This window comes from Diadema antillarum, unplaced genomic scaffold (genome assembly GCF_040938485.1).
Source record: "Diadema antillarum isolate AM-2024a unplaced genomic scaffold, OU_Dant_1.0 scf00000013, whole genome shotgun sequence".
NCBI classification, from domain to species: Eukaryota; Metazoa; Echinodermata; class Echinoidea; order Diadematoida; family Diadematidae; genus Diadema; species Diadema antillarum.
The window spans coordinates 606,759-625,259 of record NW_027270902.1 but is presented as its reverse complement, the minus strand read 5'-3'; the positions used below and the strand labels follow the sequence as shown (position 1 = coordinate 625,259).

Below are 18,501 nucleotides of genomic sequence, written 5' to 3'. Positions count from 1 at the left end.
TATTTTTTTACATGTTACTTTATTATGCCTTTCTATATTTCAACTACATAATGGTTTGAATTGGGTTGACGTCATCTTATCCCTTTTGTCGACATAGCCTACATTTTGCATATGAAATACAAAGTAACCTGATATAATGAGAGTGAAAATTATTGCTCCTCGCTTCAGATGCTTCAGTCGGCTGCAATTGTTGGAAATGAATGATAATTTGAGATTTTAAGTTTTACTCTTTAACAGTAACCGATTTTTCTCCGAGCACCCTTACGTTTGTATATAGAACCTACACATTTTGTTGCCCTAAGAAATATAGGACCTAATACTATAGCATTATTCATGAATGTGATATCATTACATGATTACTAGAACTAATACTACATCATATTCTGGAACTAATAGTGTATGGTAGAGAATATGGCATTTGTTATTTAATAGTAAATAAAGCGTATTATATTCATTACGTCGATTTGTCTTGTCTAGGGGATATCCCGTGCAGGAATAAAAAGTATAGTTCGCAAAGTACGCGAACTAAAACGCAATTGATAATAGACACGTGGTATCAATTCCATCAATCAAAAATTTTGTTATAAATACAGTATTAACTGTAATACATAACGTTAATAAAAAAATAAAATTATCTATATATTTCCAAACAGTACACCTCACAGCATAAAGTATCTGTATGATGCGTATACGCGTTTCCAATGTGTCTAATGTGAATAGCATATTTAATAAATACAACATACATGGATGCACACAAACGGAAAAAAAACACATACACACAGAAGTACTGTACACGCATACATAATGTACATGTACATACACACACAAGCACACACATACATACACACAAAATGCATAAACACATACAAGATACATAACATAACATACATACATACATACATACATACATACATACATACATATTTATTATTTATTCTTTATGTTTATAATTCCATCCCCGAAGGTCGACGCTTTCACAGTAACCTCGATACCGCCTTTCCTGCTTTCACTCTCGGTATTCTGTAATTCACGGTTTACCGCCACCATGACAGGGCGCTTATTTTATTTCCAGCCGATCGCATCCGCTAGAACGCCCCTAATCACCTCTTCGCCCCAACAGAGTATCTCTCCCTCAGCTTCTTTCTCTTTCTCTCTCGATCCCATCACCTCTCTAAATCAAGAAGATGTGATTCCCACAGCACGAAGAGAAAGAAACAAAAGCAAAAGATGCGAGCCATTCATAACACCACAAAGCAGGCCCTATCGTCGTTAGACAGTTCGTTAGAAGCGAAGACGTAAGAGAGGGAAGAGAGGAGGGGGGGGGGGCATGGGTGGAGATAGGCAAAGTTTTATTTTCGAAAATGCTGTGCGCAACTACTCGGACTGGGTGGTCGTCAAATTTGAAACTGTTTTTGGATCCGATCTGTTGGGAAGACACGATGGATGGAGTCCCTGGACTTTCAGATGGAGTAGGATTGTTGTAAGATTGGTGAAGAAGGGTCGTGAGAGAAGTGAAATACAGACTAAAAAGTGTGTACAGATTAAACAAAGTATTCCAACAAAATAGAATAGATGAAAGCAATGATATCAATAAACATGGAAAGATACAGAAAAGGTTGTCGACAGGATGTGTGATGAAAAAGAAAAATGTGTGATGAAAAAAAAAGTGACTAAAGTTTATATTGCCAGATATCTATTTATCAGAGTTTTTCATGGTACTTCAACTTGGATATTATGACAATAAAAGAAAGAAAGAAAATGATGAACAATGAGAAAGCGTATTACAAGATGATAAGGACAAAGATCAGAGGGAAAAAAGAAAATAGGAAACATTGGATTGAAAAGGGGACAAGGAAAGACAATTTTAGAACGCTAGAATGGCAAAATAATTACGACAAAAAAACCCACATTGCACAGAAGAAGAGGAAAGTTGGAGAAGAAGTGGAAAATATGAGAAGAGAAAGAGAAAAGGACGATCGAAAGAAGATGAGGATAAAGAAGAAGAAACACTGGTCGTTTGAACAAAGAGTTATGAGGAGCTGCATGGTCTCTGGAACCATTCACTCTAAAATGTTTGTTACACTACCACCTTCTCACTTCCTTCCACTCCGCACGATCTGGATGGAGGAGGAGAGAAAAAAAAAGCGATCGAGTGATCGAGGTGAGAGGAGAAGGCGCCACTCGAGTTATCTAGCCCAACCCACTCCATCCGTCATTCGCTTCTTGTTTGACCTCACCAGGGGTCGGGTCAAAGGTCAAGTGAGCTGCTCCATGAGATCTCACCCCAGGGAATGGATACGATCCCACCGGTGGTAGCTCGTCTCGGGCGAAGCTACAAAAATTGCGTGATAATTCATTTACCCTTCGACAACGCGAAATGACTTATTTTCTTTCGACCATGAGGTGTTTTGTTGTTTTTCAGTATAACAAAATCACACACACACACACACACAAACACATAATGTACATAATGATAAATATAGACCTACATATCTGATCAAAACTTAGTGCAGGAAAACATGTGATTTAAAATGAGTGTTTAACTTCCCGTTTTTAGCAGCTATAAACATGATAAAGTGCTCTTTTATGTAATTGAAATGAATAAATATTTTTAAAAGGTGATCAAAGGAACGTTTTACATTTAGGAAGTTACTTCTTTATCATATGAAATTGTGTACAAAAGATAAAGACATTGATGCATAAACCTGCTTTGCGAGATTTCTTACTATGACAATTAGGTATTCATCTTTTAAGAGTATGGGGGAAGGTGAAAACTAATAATAATGATAATAATAATGATAATCATCATCATCATCATCATAGTATAGTAATGTATTTATTCATTTATTCATTTATTTAAAGGCCTATGTATTACATTTGTTTGTTTCGGGAGGGCTGGTATTAATATCAAATTCTAGGATTTATAGAGTCTATAAGCACTTGGATTAACTTAGTACGGACACAGTGTGTGAGGGAGGGATTTCTGTGTATGTCTGTGTCTTTTGCTTGGGGATTTAAAAGAATCCATATTCAAGTTGAACTTTAATGTATTTATTAAGTAATATTAAGATCAAATAGAACAGTAAAAACTTCATCACAGTCGGTCACGAAATAAAAACAGATTTACAGAATTTATAAAGTAAGATATATTCTACGAAAAGAGCATGGTCAGAGCAATGATGTTGGTTTACAATTATCCCACAAAAATGATGAAATTAAATTCCATTCATAAACTCTTTTTTTATTGTAATAACTAAGTAAAGACAAATTCTTAAAGGAGAGATTGTATGTTGCTTAATCTTCGGCCAAAACTTATTTTGTCATGCATAAATCAACATGATTTAGACAGGCAATGACACTACCATAATTTCATTGCGTGGTGAGGACAATAACACTATATATATATATTATATATTTTGTTTAGTGAAATCATGCGAATCGTTTAAAGGGGAATTACGGACAAGTTCTTATTTAATCGGAAAAGAAAGAGCAAAATGTTGTAAGCACAACAGAGAAGATTGGATAAAAAAGATAGAAATTACGGAAGTTATGAAATTGTAAAGTTTCGCTATTTTTGGCAAAACAGTTTACAAATTTTTTTTTTTTTAATGCAAAGAGTGAGCTGATGATGTCATCACCTTCCCAATTTTTTAAGACCGCGTACAGAAAATTTACAAAATCAAATTTATTCCTATAAAAGTTTAAAGCAACGTTATTCCTGGCTGAATACTTATGATTAGTCACATATACAGGAGTTGAGACTGGGACATGAAACTGGAAATTTCAAGATTTCAAGACTTTATGACAAGTTGTGAGAAGATGGCATCAACCCACTCATTGGCTTATTCTTGTTGACTGCTATAGAACAGTTTAATAAAGATCAGCGAAATTGCACGATTTCATAACTTCCTTAATTTTTCATCTAATTTTGATCAAACTTTTACTATCATGCTCATAGAATTTTACTCTTTCTTATAAGATTAACTTTTTACTGCCTCGGATTCTCCTATCATATCTTTTCTATCTTATAATCGACTTTAATATTGTTGTTTTTCTTTAATGTAGTGTTTTCTTACTAACACCAAAATGAACACCGACTTGGGTTTCACTTTAAAGTCTGTGAGAGAAAGCTTTGTGTGGTTTTCGTATCTAAATGTATTTGTGCTCCTAATGTTTGATACCAAGCAGTTTTGTTTATATGATTGTTACCGCATCACTTACATTTTCTGTCCTTAAAATATAACTGTCTTCGATTGAAAGACGCTACTTTACATTTGATGTGTTGTGTGTGTGTGTGTGTTGGTGTGTGTGTGCTACAAAACTTCATGTGCCTATGTATTCACTATTCGCCCTTAGCTATTGTTCAAGGGATTACATCGTGAGTTAGTATATCTTGACATAACTGTCTACATCCTTTGTATGCAAATAAATTAATCTATGCAAAAATAGCTGATATTTGTATCAAACTTTGCACTCTCTGCCACTATGTTATGATTCTTTTATCATACGGATATTGCACAAATAAATATGTTAACTTGAAAAAGACAATTTAAACTAGACTCGATGCCGTCATTGAGATAGGTCATACGAAGGATCCGACGTCGGTCAATATACAACTTATAACACTATCTATTGGCATAGTGTGTTAAGTATGCATGGGGGCAATAGGGCATCTATGAACCATGATACAGAATGACGAAGTTTTGACTTTTGACCCTAATTTAGACAGCCAAGATGGCGTCTGATCAAGAAGTCGTTACTTGCTTTATGAAATGATCCATGTAACATGGTCTATATTAATTGTGCATACCCAGTCGTGACTGTGTAATATTATTTAATGTTCAGTAATTTCTCCGTGAAGTAGCTTTCGGGTCATATCAATCCCTTATATTAAAGGACAAGTCCACCTTCATATACATGTGGATTGAATGAATGCAACAATATTAGTAGGACACATCACAGAAAGTTTGGGGGAATTCGGACAATCCGTTCAAAAGTTATGATTTTTAGATATCTGCACAGTCACTGCTGGATGAAAAGACTACTACAGTGTATGATGTCACATGCGTACAACGTTATAAGGAAAATAAAAAGAGAATTTCACAAAATTTTATTTTTTGAATAAAGTCCACATTTCTTCGACTTGTTACTGACGTATGTTAAGGGTAATATTACTCCCCCTGCCTTCTGAAAGAGGGAAGTCGAGTATTCTTTTGTTATGCGAGAAAAGTGAAAATACGTTTAATTTTCTTTATTCTTTCTTGTTATCGTTGTACACATGTGACATCACAAGGTATAGTAGTCTTCTCATCCAGCAGTGACTAAGCAGAAACTTACAAAATTCATAACTTTTAGACGGATTGTCCGATTTTCCTCAAACTCTTGCTGATGTGTTCTATTAATATTGCTGCATTCACTCAACCCACATGTCTATGAAGGTGAACTTGTCCTTTAGTGACAAATTTCATATGCCCCTTCTCAAGAACATTTACGGAATTTGTTTTTAAATAACATGTCTTATTACAAAGTTCCGAACAGTCAGTATTTAAGCATTTTTGTGTGTGCACTGACTAGATGACGACCTTTGAGGAAGTGACGTCATAATCATGTCTCCATACCAAGACGCACTGTGAGATGCTTTAATGATATTGCAGAAATAAAAATTGCAATTGCATCATACTTGTCCATTGTCTTTGTTCCCTTGCCATACAGTTGCTCGTCTGTAGCTCTGATTTCATAGATCTCCTTCATGTCGACTCTTTTTTCAGTTTATGTAACAGCTGCGTCTCTCTAACTAAATTCATGTCTAAAACAATCGATAAAAAACACACAGTGTCCCCGATGTATCCCATTAAACTTTGAACAATGGCCAAGGCAGGAATATGTGCGAGATGACTCGCCATTTTTCGCTTTTGTTTTCAATCATTTTCTGACAAATGCCGCGGGTCATGGATGTGATACAAAAACACACGCGCGTCCGGCTTATCATGGATGTTACCCAAACTAAACCGCGTCTTGCATTTGGATGATGAATTCTGATCGATACATATTTGAATGTGAAAGCGAGGGAGAGAGGACAGAGATAAACATGCAGTGTTGTCTACAGACCTTCCTCCAATGATGAATTGTACACAGTAGCAATTGAGTGGGAGTGATTTACCGACCGCTGTGTGCCTGTTTGTTTCGATAGTTCCACTTCCCTGAATACAATGAACTGCGTGTCGGTGAAAGCAATCCCAGTAACGCTCCCCCTGAGCTGATGGTGGACGATTCGGCATAAGATGTAACTCTGATCTCCCAGTAGGGGGAATGACTCTAGGCCAAGTAAGATGACATGGGTTTCTTCGAAGTAATGTTCGGAATACCGTATATGCAGAAATCTCTCAATGTGGATTTCTCGTAAGCAAAGTTACTGGTTTTCATGTTGACCCCATTTGCATTACATCATGTCTTCTTCATTCGTCATGACTTCTGTTCGTCTGATAGTAATACGTATCTTTTCCATCCTATATACATGATATACTCTTATCGCTACACATTATTCACCTAATCGTCAACATCAACAACATTAGCAGTCGCATCAGCACTCTCATTACTATTAGCCTCCTGTCAATGAAATCATCATGACCTCTGTACAGTCATCGCCTATATTCAGCACATCTAAATCATTATTCTAATCAAAATCGTCACCGTCTGGCGTCATTATCCGAATCATACCTTTGCCGTCTTCCCCATCATCACCTTGTCTCTCCTCATCAATCAACAACGCCACCATCGTGATCGTCAGTATAATCGTCATGCTGACGAACGTACACTTTTAATACACTGTCACCGAGATCATAGCCGTTGTCGTCGTTATCATCATTATCGGCGACATTTTTCTTTCCCTTCGCGATCATCCTATCCATCATCTTGACATCAACATCAATGTAGGCCTGAATGTTTTACATAGACGTATCGTAAACAATGTAAAAATGTCACATTTGGCTGCAGACCATGGCCCTGTTGCATAAAACCCTTACCGCTGGACTTACCGCTCCTTTCTATCGGTAAGTCTTCAAATTAGCGGTAAATCTTATAATCCTTGATGCTGATTGGCTGTGACGCCTAAATTTGACGGTAGTTACCATTGAAATTCAATGGTAAGTTTTATGCAATGGGCCACATGGTCACTTGCATGTTGTGCAATCAAATATAATTATGAGAAAACACAACACAAACAAGAAAAAAAAACTAACAAGCAAAAAAACAAAAATACATCGCTGAGCTAACTTCGTCAACTTACCGTTGTCGAGGACGTGGCCGAAGACGGACTCGTCCACCGTCGAGCAGTTCCACCTCCTGTTGGCGAACTGTGCCTGACACTCCTGTATGGCGAGGTTGGCTCCCCGGCTCACACTGTCCATCACCTCGAGGTTCCGCTTACAGATCTGGATCTGCTTATTGACCAGGCCGGGGAGATCATCACACGTGGCCGCCGTTTGGATCTCATTGATACCCAGTGCCTGCATATTGAAGATGGCCCTGTGAGGGGGAAGAGTTACAGTTCGTTATTTCCGAAGGTTCGATATTCCGAAAGTTCGTTATTCCGAAGGTTCGACTCCGAAGGTTCATGATTCCGAAAATAAAATAATTTTCGTAATTCCGAAACACGTAACTTCTCTATATTTAGAGGGTTGTTAATCCGAAAATGAAAAAGGGTTCGTTATTCCGAAGCTTTAATTCCGAAGGTTCGTAATTCCGAAGCTTCGATTCCGAAGGTTCGTAATTCTGAAAATGAATTAAGGTTCTTTATTCCGAAACACACAAACTCCCTATATTCAGAGGTTTGTTAATCCGAAAATGAAAAAGGGTTCATATTCCGAAGATTCGTTATTCCGTTAATAAAATATATAGGGTTCGTTAATCCGAAAAAAAAAAGAAAAAGAAAATAAGGTTCTTTATTCGAACCGAAGGTTAATTACTCCGGAAATGAAATAAGTTTCGTTATTCCGAGCTTCCTTTTACAAAGGGGAGTTTGTCTATAAATCATGGAGGTGCTGCAAACGTTTAACGTGTGCGTGTGTGTCTATCTGGGGAAATATTCACACCTATGCACTTGGGTTCTTGTTGTGCATGGTCTTGACCTGCGATCAAAACACATTCCGGGACACAGGTGAATTTTAGAAATAACTTCGGCCGTTTGGCAAGAACGACCCGCCTTGCTCCCATACACAAACTGCAACGACGAACTTCAACTGGCGAACGGATTATCACTTTTTCGACACCATGACGAACACTGAATAGAACTCTACTACGATACAAAGCCAGTTGTACGATTTAGCACGAACCCTCAATTTATGACAAATTTTGAGATAAAGGTTTGAAACTCTAATAGAAAGAGCAGTGCGCAAAGATGCTGATTTTCGGATTATAAAAAAAAACCAGCAAACACGGCTGACGCAAACGAAGTACATTTTGTAGCCACTGAATTATTTCCCTACTGTGTCTTTGAATAAAATATGGTGTCTACAAGTCACCGGAGGATTAAAAGCAAGTCTTTTGGAGTCTGTTACATTGTAATTATGCACACTGCAAAAAGTCCGGTGTTAAATATGAAACACCGAGCTGGTGTTAAGTTTTCGGTGTTCGTTTGTGGTGTTAGATCAACACCTTCGGGTGTCATTTCAAAATATAAAATTGTTTTTTGAATAGTTTCTTAGTTACTGTTTTTCTTGTTGATTTTGAACTTCAACAAGACGATCAAGAATTTTTCGATAAAGTACTTGAATTTTGAAAAAAAAAAGGTGTGAACACATTAACACCACAGTAACACCAGTTGGTGTGTGGTCTCTTATTGAAGCTGGGTAGGTGTTATACCATTGACATTAACACCAGCAATATCAAATCTACACCATGCGGTGTCATTGTTGAATTAACACCAGCGCAGTGTCAAAAATATCACAAGCTGCAGTGTCAAATTAACACCATGAAGTGCCAGGTGAACACTTTTCAACACCATCACAACATGCTTCCTACACCTGTGGGTGTGGTCCTCTATTGATACTAGATCGGTGTTACATTTAACACCCGTGGTGTTAAATCTAACACCGATGTTTTTGCAGTGTGATGAGATTGACAACTTTAATTGATAGGGTCTTTCCTCATTCAACCTAATTTTCCATTTTCTTCACAGGTCTTCACAGACCTTTTTTTTACTTCTGTTTTAACAGCTTTATTTTCAGAGGACGACTTGTTTGGTATAGATGGACCCTAAAATTTCTTGTGTTCTGAACTGATATGTATGGCACCTGTACAAAACACTTGCTGCACGTGACAAAACAAATATAAATATATTTATAACGTTGGTATATATGAGTAGCATGATTGAAGCTTTCCCAAGTCATGAGTCTGTGTTATTGTATTTTCGTGTGTTCATTGTTTTATTTAAAGAGAGAGAGAGAGAGAGAGAGAGAGAGAGAAATAAATTGAAATTGAATGAAAAATGGGAAGAGAAAATAAAATTGGACATTGATAACACATAACACATACAAAGAAGAGAAAGATAACATAGATCGGACTAAATTTGCTTCTATAACAATGCGGGAACTAACTATTAATCATTGAATTGATTCCACCCAGAAAACGAAAACATAACAAACAAACAAAAGTAGTTGAATTGGCTTTGGAGATTTTTTTTTCTTTCTTTTGGGGGGCATTTTCACTATCTGTTTGATAAATCATGCGGATTCAACATGTCTCAGGTAAGTATTTTGGTTGTCACTTAAATTCTAGAGTCACGAAAGAGTGGAATTTACTTTGTTATCAATTATTGAGCGTACGTGTGTTGTTGAACCGAAGTTACAAAAAGAGTTCAAAACATGTGGAAATGAGTAAGACGTGATGATGCCATCAGCTAAAGTAAAGAAAAGAGTGAGCACTGTCTTGTCATTCTATAAAAATGTGGGCAGTTTTATTGTTGGCTCCGTGACTTTCTCTTCTTGAGGCGGAACATACTATTTTGTGGTGAAAATCAGGAAAATAAAGTCGTTTCGAGTTCAAACACGACAGAACAAGCTGATCATGACATCACGCAACTAGCTACACCACAAGAATAATGTACACTAGAAGTGATTATATATTGGACAATTATCTGCACGACTGCTAAGAGCGGACCATGACGAATGATTATTTAGTTTTGCCCGTGTTCCTGTGGATTTAATACGCAGGATGTATCGGTGTCTAATACGTCCTGCGGGCATTTGTTGCGAGATTTGGCGGGAAGTATGACTGGGCGATCATAAAAGCGCCCTCCGTATGACAGGATAATTGGCAGTCTCAGGGCGGTTGCGAGTCACAAATTAATGGGTATGAAAACTATTTGTTCTACTTGTGCCCCCCAAAAAACTTTAAAAGCCATGATTTTTTTTTCAACAAAAACAAACAAACAAACAAACAAGAGGATGACAACTGTAGAATTTGGCTATGAATTCCCAAGAAAAAGGCAGCATTCACCATGAGTGAATGCAAGATTGAGAGATTTTGCGTGTCTTCAATATTGCCGATGCCTTTGTTATTCGTGTTTACTGTTGTCACCTAAAGTTGTAGTGTGTCGGAGTATGGTAAATAGTTTTCGTGTTTCAATCTGTGCACAGCCTAGACAAAATGCACTTAATACCTCTCTCGCTCTTTCTCTCTCTCTCTCTCTCCCTCTCTCCATACACATACAACAATATTATACATACATTGATGTAATAGATATTTAAAGTAGAATTTACTTATAGTAGAGATGGAAAGAGAAATGTATGCATATGAAAATGTTTTCCTTAACATGATATCAAGTTTGCAAAAATTAATACAAGGAGTCATTACTATAACAAAGAGAACATGGAGTATGCATACATACATGTTATAGGCCTAAACTGATATGCGTTTCATACGAGGTACTTATACCGTACATATTAAAATAACGTACACGTTGTTGACATATATACAATGTGAGTGTATCTTCAAAAAAAAATAGCTATACACATTATAGTTATACATTACCGAATAAACTTAAAAATCTGCTCGTCACGTCTTGGCATGTCATTGCATTAAAACCAAGAGATAGCAGAGTAAAACTGGTTCTGGTACCACATGCACGAATTCACACGTCATGGTTACGGAGACATTACTTGTCTTTGATTTGTTGGTCTTTTTTGCGAAAAACGCGCACGCGTAGATGGTGACGAAACTTTCAACGAATCAGACGTCAGAGCGCCTCTTGATTGGCTCGTTGCTAAGAGAGACCTGGACCGAGTTCAGTTTGACTACCCCACGTCGCAACAAACGATATCCCATGTTACACCAAACATCACGCAGGTTTATAACTCTAACTTGTATGCCTTCATGAGCAAATTCGATTATCGTGTGACATGCTGTTGTGACGCAGAGGAATAAATACATAAATGATTCAGGCAGAAGTTACTGAAAGTTTGGCATTCTTTTGAACCGAATGTTCAGTTGGGCATATCATCGGATACGAACGGAAACGAAAAACAAGTTCAGACAAAATACGTGAATTGTCGTATGCACGCAGCAGATCTGTTATTATTGCATGTTTTGTAACTTGCACAGGAATATCTCATTACGTGTTAACTCATCTAACGTGCATGCTCTGTTTAAAACGTAATAACATCCAGCCTTCCGACGCGCCGTGGATGCGAAACATGAACTTCCTTAAAGAGGCGACCCGTCACAAATGATTTAACAAATGACGTAGTGACGTTCTTGAAGTCGCCGATACACTGCCCAGTATGACTGCTAGATGACGTTTCGAATTGAACGATACTCAGGTGAACGAACTTTTTCCGATTGATTCGCGAGCGATTGCTTTTTGTTTCGCTTTCGTTTAAAAATAAGGAGCAATTAGTATCGTCGATGATTACATCATAATATTATTTTTCATGAAACTAACTACTGGATCGTTTGAGAAAGTTGATATTTAACGCAAAAAAAAAAGAAAAACAAGATTGGTAGACTTGAGAATATATATTATATCAAATGTCGATTACGCGGGCATTCCGTGCAGGTTATGATATATACCCTGCCTTCTCGTATGCTGTTACATTATATGCTGGGCTAATTTAATTGTCGCCAGCAGAATATTCCCGCCAGAGCAAATTACAGAGAAACTGAAAGGCGTCTGCTTCAAATCGTTACAAATTCAATCTATATTGTCATATTGCTATGTTGGGTTAAAGTCATTCCGACGCCAGTGCTCTGATATGAGAATTACATCACTTTGAATGGCGCAACAGAATCAACCCGAAAAGTCTGAAAAGTCTGAAAAGTCTGATGTGTGTTTTGAACTATATCGTTCGCCATCCTTTTAATTCGTCTATTCCTTCGAAATTCATAGTTCCTTCCAGTCTTGCACCTATATGGGAGGCACAACATCTATATCAAATGCGGGAAAATGTAGAAATTGCACAATATTCTCTGCCAAATGCCCCAGAGGCGTTTCGTGCATTCAAAACTTTTTTTTTCTTTCTTGTTAACGCGTTGTTGTTGACCTCGTCGAACACCGCATGATCGTCGATGCATAGGTCCGATAACAACCGGACGGGAAATTACAATTTACCCAATTCAACTCTCTAAGAACTATTAATCTCCATTTCTGTTGACATTTGCCAGGGGTAACGAGAATTAAAGGCGGAATTTACTGTTGGTGTAGGCCTACACCTATCTTGTGGTTGCACAAACTTTCATTTCTCATCATAGATTTCGTATAAGGACGTCTCTACTTCCGATTGATACTTCCAAAAAGGAGTGTTCTCTCCCAGCAATGCTAACAATGCTGTCCGGAGGAGAAAAAAATGCGTTTAACTGAGATAAAATGACGACACAAGGTTGACATACAACATTATTCAGTATTGTTTATCATGCATACTTTCATGTCGATTTGAACGAAGTATTCTATGTAATTTCAATTTCGTGATCTGACAAACGTCATTCATGTATGACGCTTGGAATGCCTACAGAATTTAAAGATATTAAGGTTCTCATTTCTTATAAAAGAAAAGGGGAGCGTGTTCCCCTTTAGTAGTGTTCCCAACAACAATTTGGTCATCTATCATGGATTTTAAAGAAGATCGGAGTTGTACTTATGACATTTTATCTGTTGCTTTGGTAACATATCCTTGTATGTAACGTAAATGTAAATAATTTCTAGCATTGTATGAAATAATGCTCATTTCAGTCATGTCAGTCAGTTGTGTAAAACAATGAATAAACTCAGCATCTTATTATCCCCACTGTAGTATTCTACAATTATCTGTGATACAGATGAACACCCCCACGGCACATACTCAGTAATCCGTTCTCCGCACTTGGGCTCCATCGTATCAGCCTATACCCCTATCCATAATGTAGCAACATCACACCATCGGTGAGTTTAAACCGCGTTGAACTTGGCGCAAGCCAAAATGGATTAGAGACGAGGTTTTGTGTATGGGGGGGGGGGGGGGGTGGGGGAGGTGATTTTACACATTTACTCTGCATTAAGGTGAAGAGCCGAACAGAGAGAAAGAAAAAAAACACCTCTCAACACGGCGCGGCGGTGAGTAACAACACAAAGAAGGGGCAAAAAAAAAAAAAAAAAAAGAAGGGACTTTGCTTTAATCCGAATCAGAGATTGCATTATTAAATATACAGCCAAGAGGACATGGTTTTAAACGACACATTGTGTCAAGTATTAGATTATTCAATTTTTTTGTTTTCGCAATGAAACCTGGGGGGGGGGGTGAGAGGGGGTCATTTCATGAAGCATTTTGTCCGACAAACTTGTCGGACAAATTTGCTCTCAGCCAATCAGATGCAAAGATTTCAGCAGCTTGTAACAGTTTGTCAGAAAAATATCCGACCAGACTGCTTCATGAAATGCCCCCAGAAGTTTTCCCAGTAATTTCCCTACATTTTCTACAATCTCTCGACATGTCTTCGAAGGGAGAAGAAAACACGTGAGAAAAGCAAAATAATGTAATGTGCGGAGGCTATGGAGAAACTTTCACTTGGTATAGCGATGATTTTTTTTTTCGTGTGTGTTTTTAAAGAAAGTTACGACATTTTTAGAAAAGAAAAGAAAAACAAAATCGGGTTTTGACCAGTCATACGCATAAAACACAAAAACTTTCCAGTGACAGTGAAAAGGAAGCGAATACATCTTATTCTAATTTTAGTGTGTCATGGGGACGACTTAAACTACCAAGAGAGTCGTTTAGTGATTCTATTTTTTCTCCTTTTTTGACAGTGTGTAAGGATCTTGCAGTGTCGCTGAATCCGGATCGGCAATTGTAGGTTGGTTGTTTTTTTTTTCAATATGTAGGACTATACAAGCTTTTTACGCGTTTCGATTCTCAATGACATAAAAATGGTATAAGCAACCCTTGTCCTCCTTCTGACATGTCCTCCTTTTCCCATCCATTCTGCTTTTTACCTTCATCAAACGATTTATTTTGGATCTCAGTACCATTCTTTGCTTCCCTTCCTCCATCCCCCTCTAGTTTTCCACTCGATCTCCTCAGGCTAGTGTGATGACAACATCACATACGGTTCTGATGCAGTCAATTCTGCAACCAAAACCTGTAAGAGAGGAACGAAAATAGACCAAACATTCTCCCTATAAACTCAGCCACCCCCGCCCGCCCCCCCCCCCCCCCACCCCTAACTCCTCCTCTTCATTTCAGGCTAGTGTTGTAAAGCGGGGAAGAAAAAAAATGACGGACAATTTGAACCCGGAATTAAAAGGTTAATTGGGTCGGAGGTCGGGCTCGTGAACCTGATAAACGGCCCAATTGGACCAAATATCCGCCTCAAATGCCATTTTAAAATTAGCACTCGAAAGCCACTGAAACTTGCGCACCAGCCTTCTGGTCTTACCCGGGCTTGTAAAAACTAGGTATACCCTGCGTTGAGAGATGGGTTATTATGAGTATCAGTTCAAGGTTGATCAGCGTTATTTTGACTTTTTTGAAGGGAAAAACCGCCAAAATCAGCTGATTGTGTCGTTTTACTCTCAGTAATATTGTGCGTTTAGTGGTGCCGTATAGAAAAGCTAAGAGATGGACGAAGAGTGTCAGTGCTCTTTGACTTGACATATATATTCCTATATTAGATTATTTATTGCGTCTTTGTTATTATTATGTACATCTAGATAGGTTATAGATATATACTGAGTAGATATGAATATGTATATAGATATATATATATGTATATAGATATATATAATGAATAAATAGATATACAAAATGAATTTAAACATATAAATCCACTGCATTTCCATGCACTTTTACTATATACCTATGCCCTATCTAACATACAGATTGTGATTAAAAATATGTTTGAAGAGGAAGGAAGGACGAGAATAAGACAACGAGAAATAGATCACGAGAAAGAGAGGCTCATGAGAAGAAAAGGGACCAATTTTTTTTTTTAAAGATGAAAATGTTAAATTGGAAGACATAAATAGAAGAACGAAGAGACAAATACAAAAGTGAAACTCGCAAGGAATGCGAGCAAAGAAGAATAAAGGAGGAAAACTCAGGAAACGCAGGAAATTAGACGTAGAAGCAAAATAAAAAAAAGATAACTAGATTGATAGAAAGATAGGTAGATAGATATATAGATTGATAGATAGATTGATAGATATTGGTTTATTTCATCAAAAGGAAGGTACAAAGCAGCCCAGAGGCTGAATTGTGAGTCCTTGATGTAAACGTTGGCCTTATAAACAAAACAATACAATGACTACTCACACTAAACAATTACAATCATGTACTACATACATTTTTCTTTCGAAATACAATTTTACATCGAAAACTAACTACACTAAAGTAATTACAACTGAAAATGAAATCAACTGATTTAGAGAAGAAGAATGAGAAGGAGTAGTAGAAAAAAAAAAAAGCTGCAGGAGAAGAAGAAAAAGTGGATTAAACAGAAGGAAAAAGAATTAGAAGAAGAACGGAAGAAGTTGATCTGCACTTTTCTTCATCGGTCGCCTATCGTTTCTCGTTGGTTCTCTCATGGACCTAATATACATTAACTGTTCATTGCAGTCTTTCTTTGATGTAATGATCGTCGCCGACACCTGATTATGTGCATCTTAATGAGTACATTCAGGTGTCTTGACAATACCGATTGTGTGATCATGTATCGTCACTAACGAAAGAATTTTTCCCCTCATATCAGTCTTGTTTCGCTGATGTGCCTTTTTCAGACGGAAATGTCTTTGAATAAATAGAGATGATGAGGAGCAGCAAACCTGAGATCATTAAAAAATTGTGTGTCAAAAGATGGGTAATTGCTGATTCGCACATTTTCGCACACGCATAAGACCTTGCCTTATGGCAAGATATATCTGTTCTCTACCATTACCGTCCCTTTTTGCTATGGAATAAGCTGGAGAAAGTGAAATATTGAGATCACAAATGACAATCATTCTGCCAAAATGTTAGCTTTCTTTTAAAAACTGCCTGCTTCTCCCAAGCGAAATTGTTTGAGGTATGATTTCCTAACATACATCATAACTGCACATTCACTTTACTTGATTTTTGTGAGTTATTTTCTTCTGCGCATAGGGCCTATAGTTTTGGATTTTTTCGAATCTCCGTCTTGTTCTTCTCACGGCTTGCTGGCGGTGACGATCATGGGATCAAAGCAGTGAAGCATGCTAAAAATGTCTTTGTGGCGCTTTTGAGATGTACGGGTGCATGAATTAATTAACGATACAATGAATGTCCATGTGTATTAGGTCCATGGTTCTCTGAACTGTGAACATAAATATTTTGTTGCTATATAGGTTTGACTAGAGTTCGCTCGGTGGAGTGCAAGTCGAAGGCAACTCGGAAAGTTTTGGTGCAGTTTCTTGTTATGCTTTAACTATCTCTGATGATTTATGACAGCATAAACCTATACGATGTTTACCATCGTACTGATCCTTCGCATGTCCTTACTGGAATCATGGAGGCAGAAAGAAAACTACCTCCATGCTGGAACTGAATTCACTTCAATGCACCCAATGAGCTTGAGAAACTGTGGGAATTTTTCTCTCTTTTTTTTTTCTTCATCTGAGATACTAAAACTTGAAGCTGTAACAGGTCCCTCGAATTGAGAGGGTATTATGTACAGATGAGTCGATTACGAAGATGAAACCGGTCAGACACATGTATGTCTGCCGGGCAAATGGTCAGATACGGACCTTGGAAACCATTAATAGCACATGTTTAACATGAACGAAGAAGTACAAATGTAAACCGCGGCGGTATAGCGGGAGGTGGGGTCATTGCATTGGGCACTGACCGCTGTGATACCGTATGTCCGAATGCCATGCAGCGCGAGACAGTAAGCTTCGGACGCCGCACTGTACGGGCAATGATCCGGCACGCTGCTAGCTAGCTTGGATCCTTGCTAGATACTAGTAGTTGCGAACCTAGTCATCGGGCTTTGCCATTTCTTCAACTACAGCCCTGTCCATTTTAACTGTCTAATACTAGTATTTTCTTTATTGCTGCAAAAAAAACAACAAACAAACAAACAAACAAACAAACTTCAAAGCGGTGGGAAATAACTTCTGCTTTATGTAAGTTAGCAACTCGTCAAATTCGTGGCCTATCGTAGTTGTAAAGGGAATGAGACTTCAGTTGTTGATATTGTTCTAGTGTTATACAGTTATGCGATGGTGAAAATGGTATGGCTATACCTCTTGGCTTGTTATGGCAGGAGTATTGAAGAAGTACTCGCAGGTCGCAGCAGTAGTTGTTGCAGTAGTTGTGGTTGTGGTTCCAGTGATAATGACCGTTGATGGTGTTGATGTTTTAACGGTTCCATTTAGCAATAGATGTTGTTGTTGATGTAAAAATGATAGCTGTAACAATATTTTTATTGCAGTAATTCCAAGAGTTGAAACAGTAGAAGTAGAAGTAGAAGAAGCCGTAGCAGCAGCAATGATCGTCGTCGTCGTCGTCGTCGTAGTAGAAGTAGTAGTACTAGTAGTAGTAGTAGTAGTAGTAGTAGTAGTAGTAGTAGTAGTAGTAGTAGTAGTAGTAGTGGTTGTATAAATAGATGCTAGGTTTGTGCTTTGGTTGTAGTGCTTGCGGACGTTTTATCACCTCCCTGGTTTGCAATATGCAACAAAGACATCTTCGCGCATGCATGAAAATAAATGGACCGACCAGCATTAATCTTTGAAATACATTGTAAATCCGCAGAAAACAAAATGTCAAATTCATTGAGAAGATTCTGCAAGACAATCATTCAAATGAGTGACGAAGAGGACTCAAGAAATTGAAGGCATCTAGGAAATTCTTTCAGCCCTAGTAACAGAAATAGTACTAATGGTAGTTATGATACATGTAATCATGTTCTGTCATCATGAACAAGAGCTTTTTAAGAGTGTCTTGTATCATTTTCTTGGGAACGTTCATAAACCTGAACAGGCAGAGAACGTGTGCTCCCACCCCCCCCCCCCCCCGCATATGT

General features: G+C 37.8%; 1 protein-coding gene across 1 annotated transcript in view; it reads right to left on the bottom strand.

Annotated features, from left to right (window-relative positions):
• The window catches only part of LOC139721521 (protein Wnt-4-like), a 52,227-nt gene extending 44,710 nt beyond the window's left edge, over positions 1–7,517 (bottom strand). Inside the window, exon 1 of the mRNA XM_071632840.1 lies at positions 7,286–7,517. Coding sequence (XP_071488941.1) covers positions 7,286–7,511 — 226 coding nt within the window. The 5' untranslated portion in view covers positions 7,512–7,517. The remainder of the gene's footprint in view (positions 1–7,285) is intronic.
• Between the last annotated feature and the right edge of the window lie 10,984 nt (positions 7,518–18,501).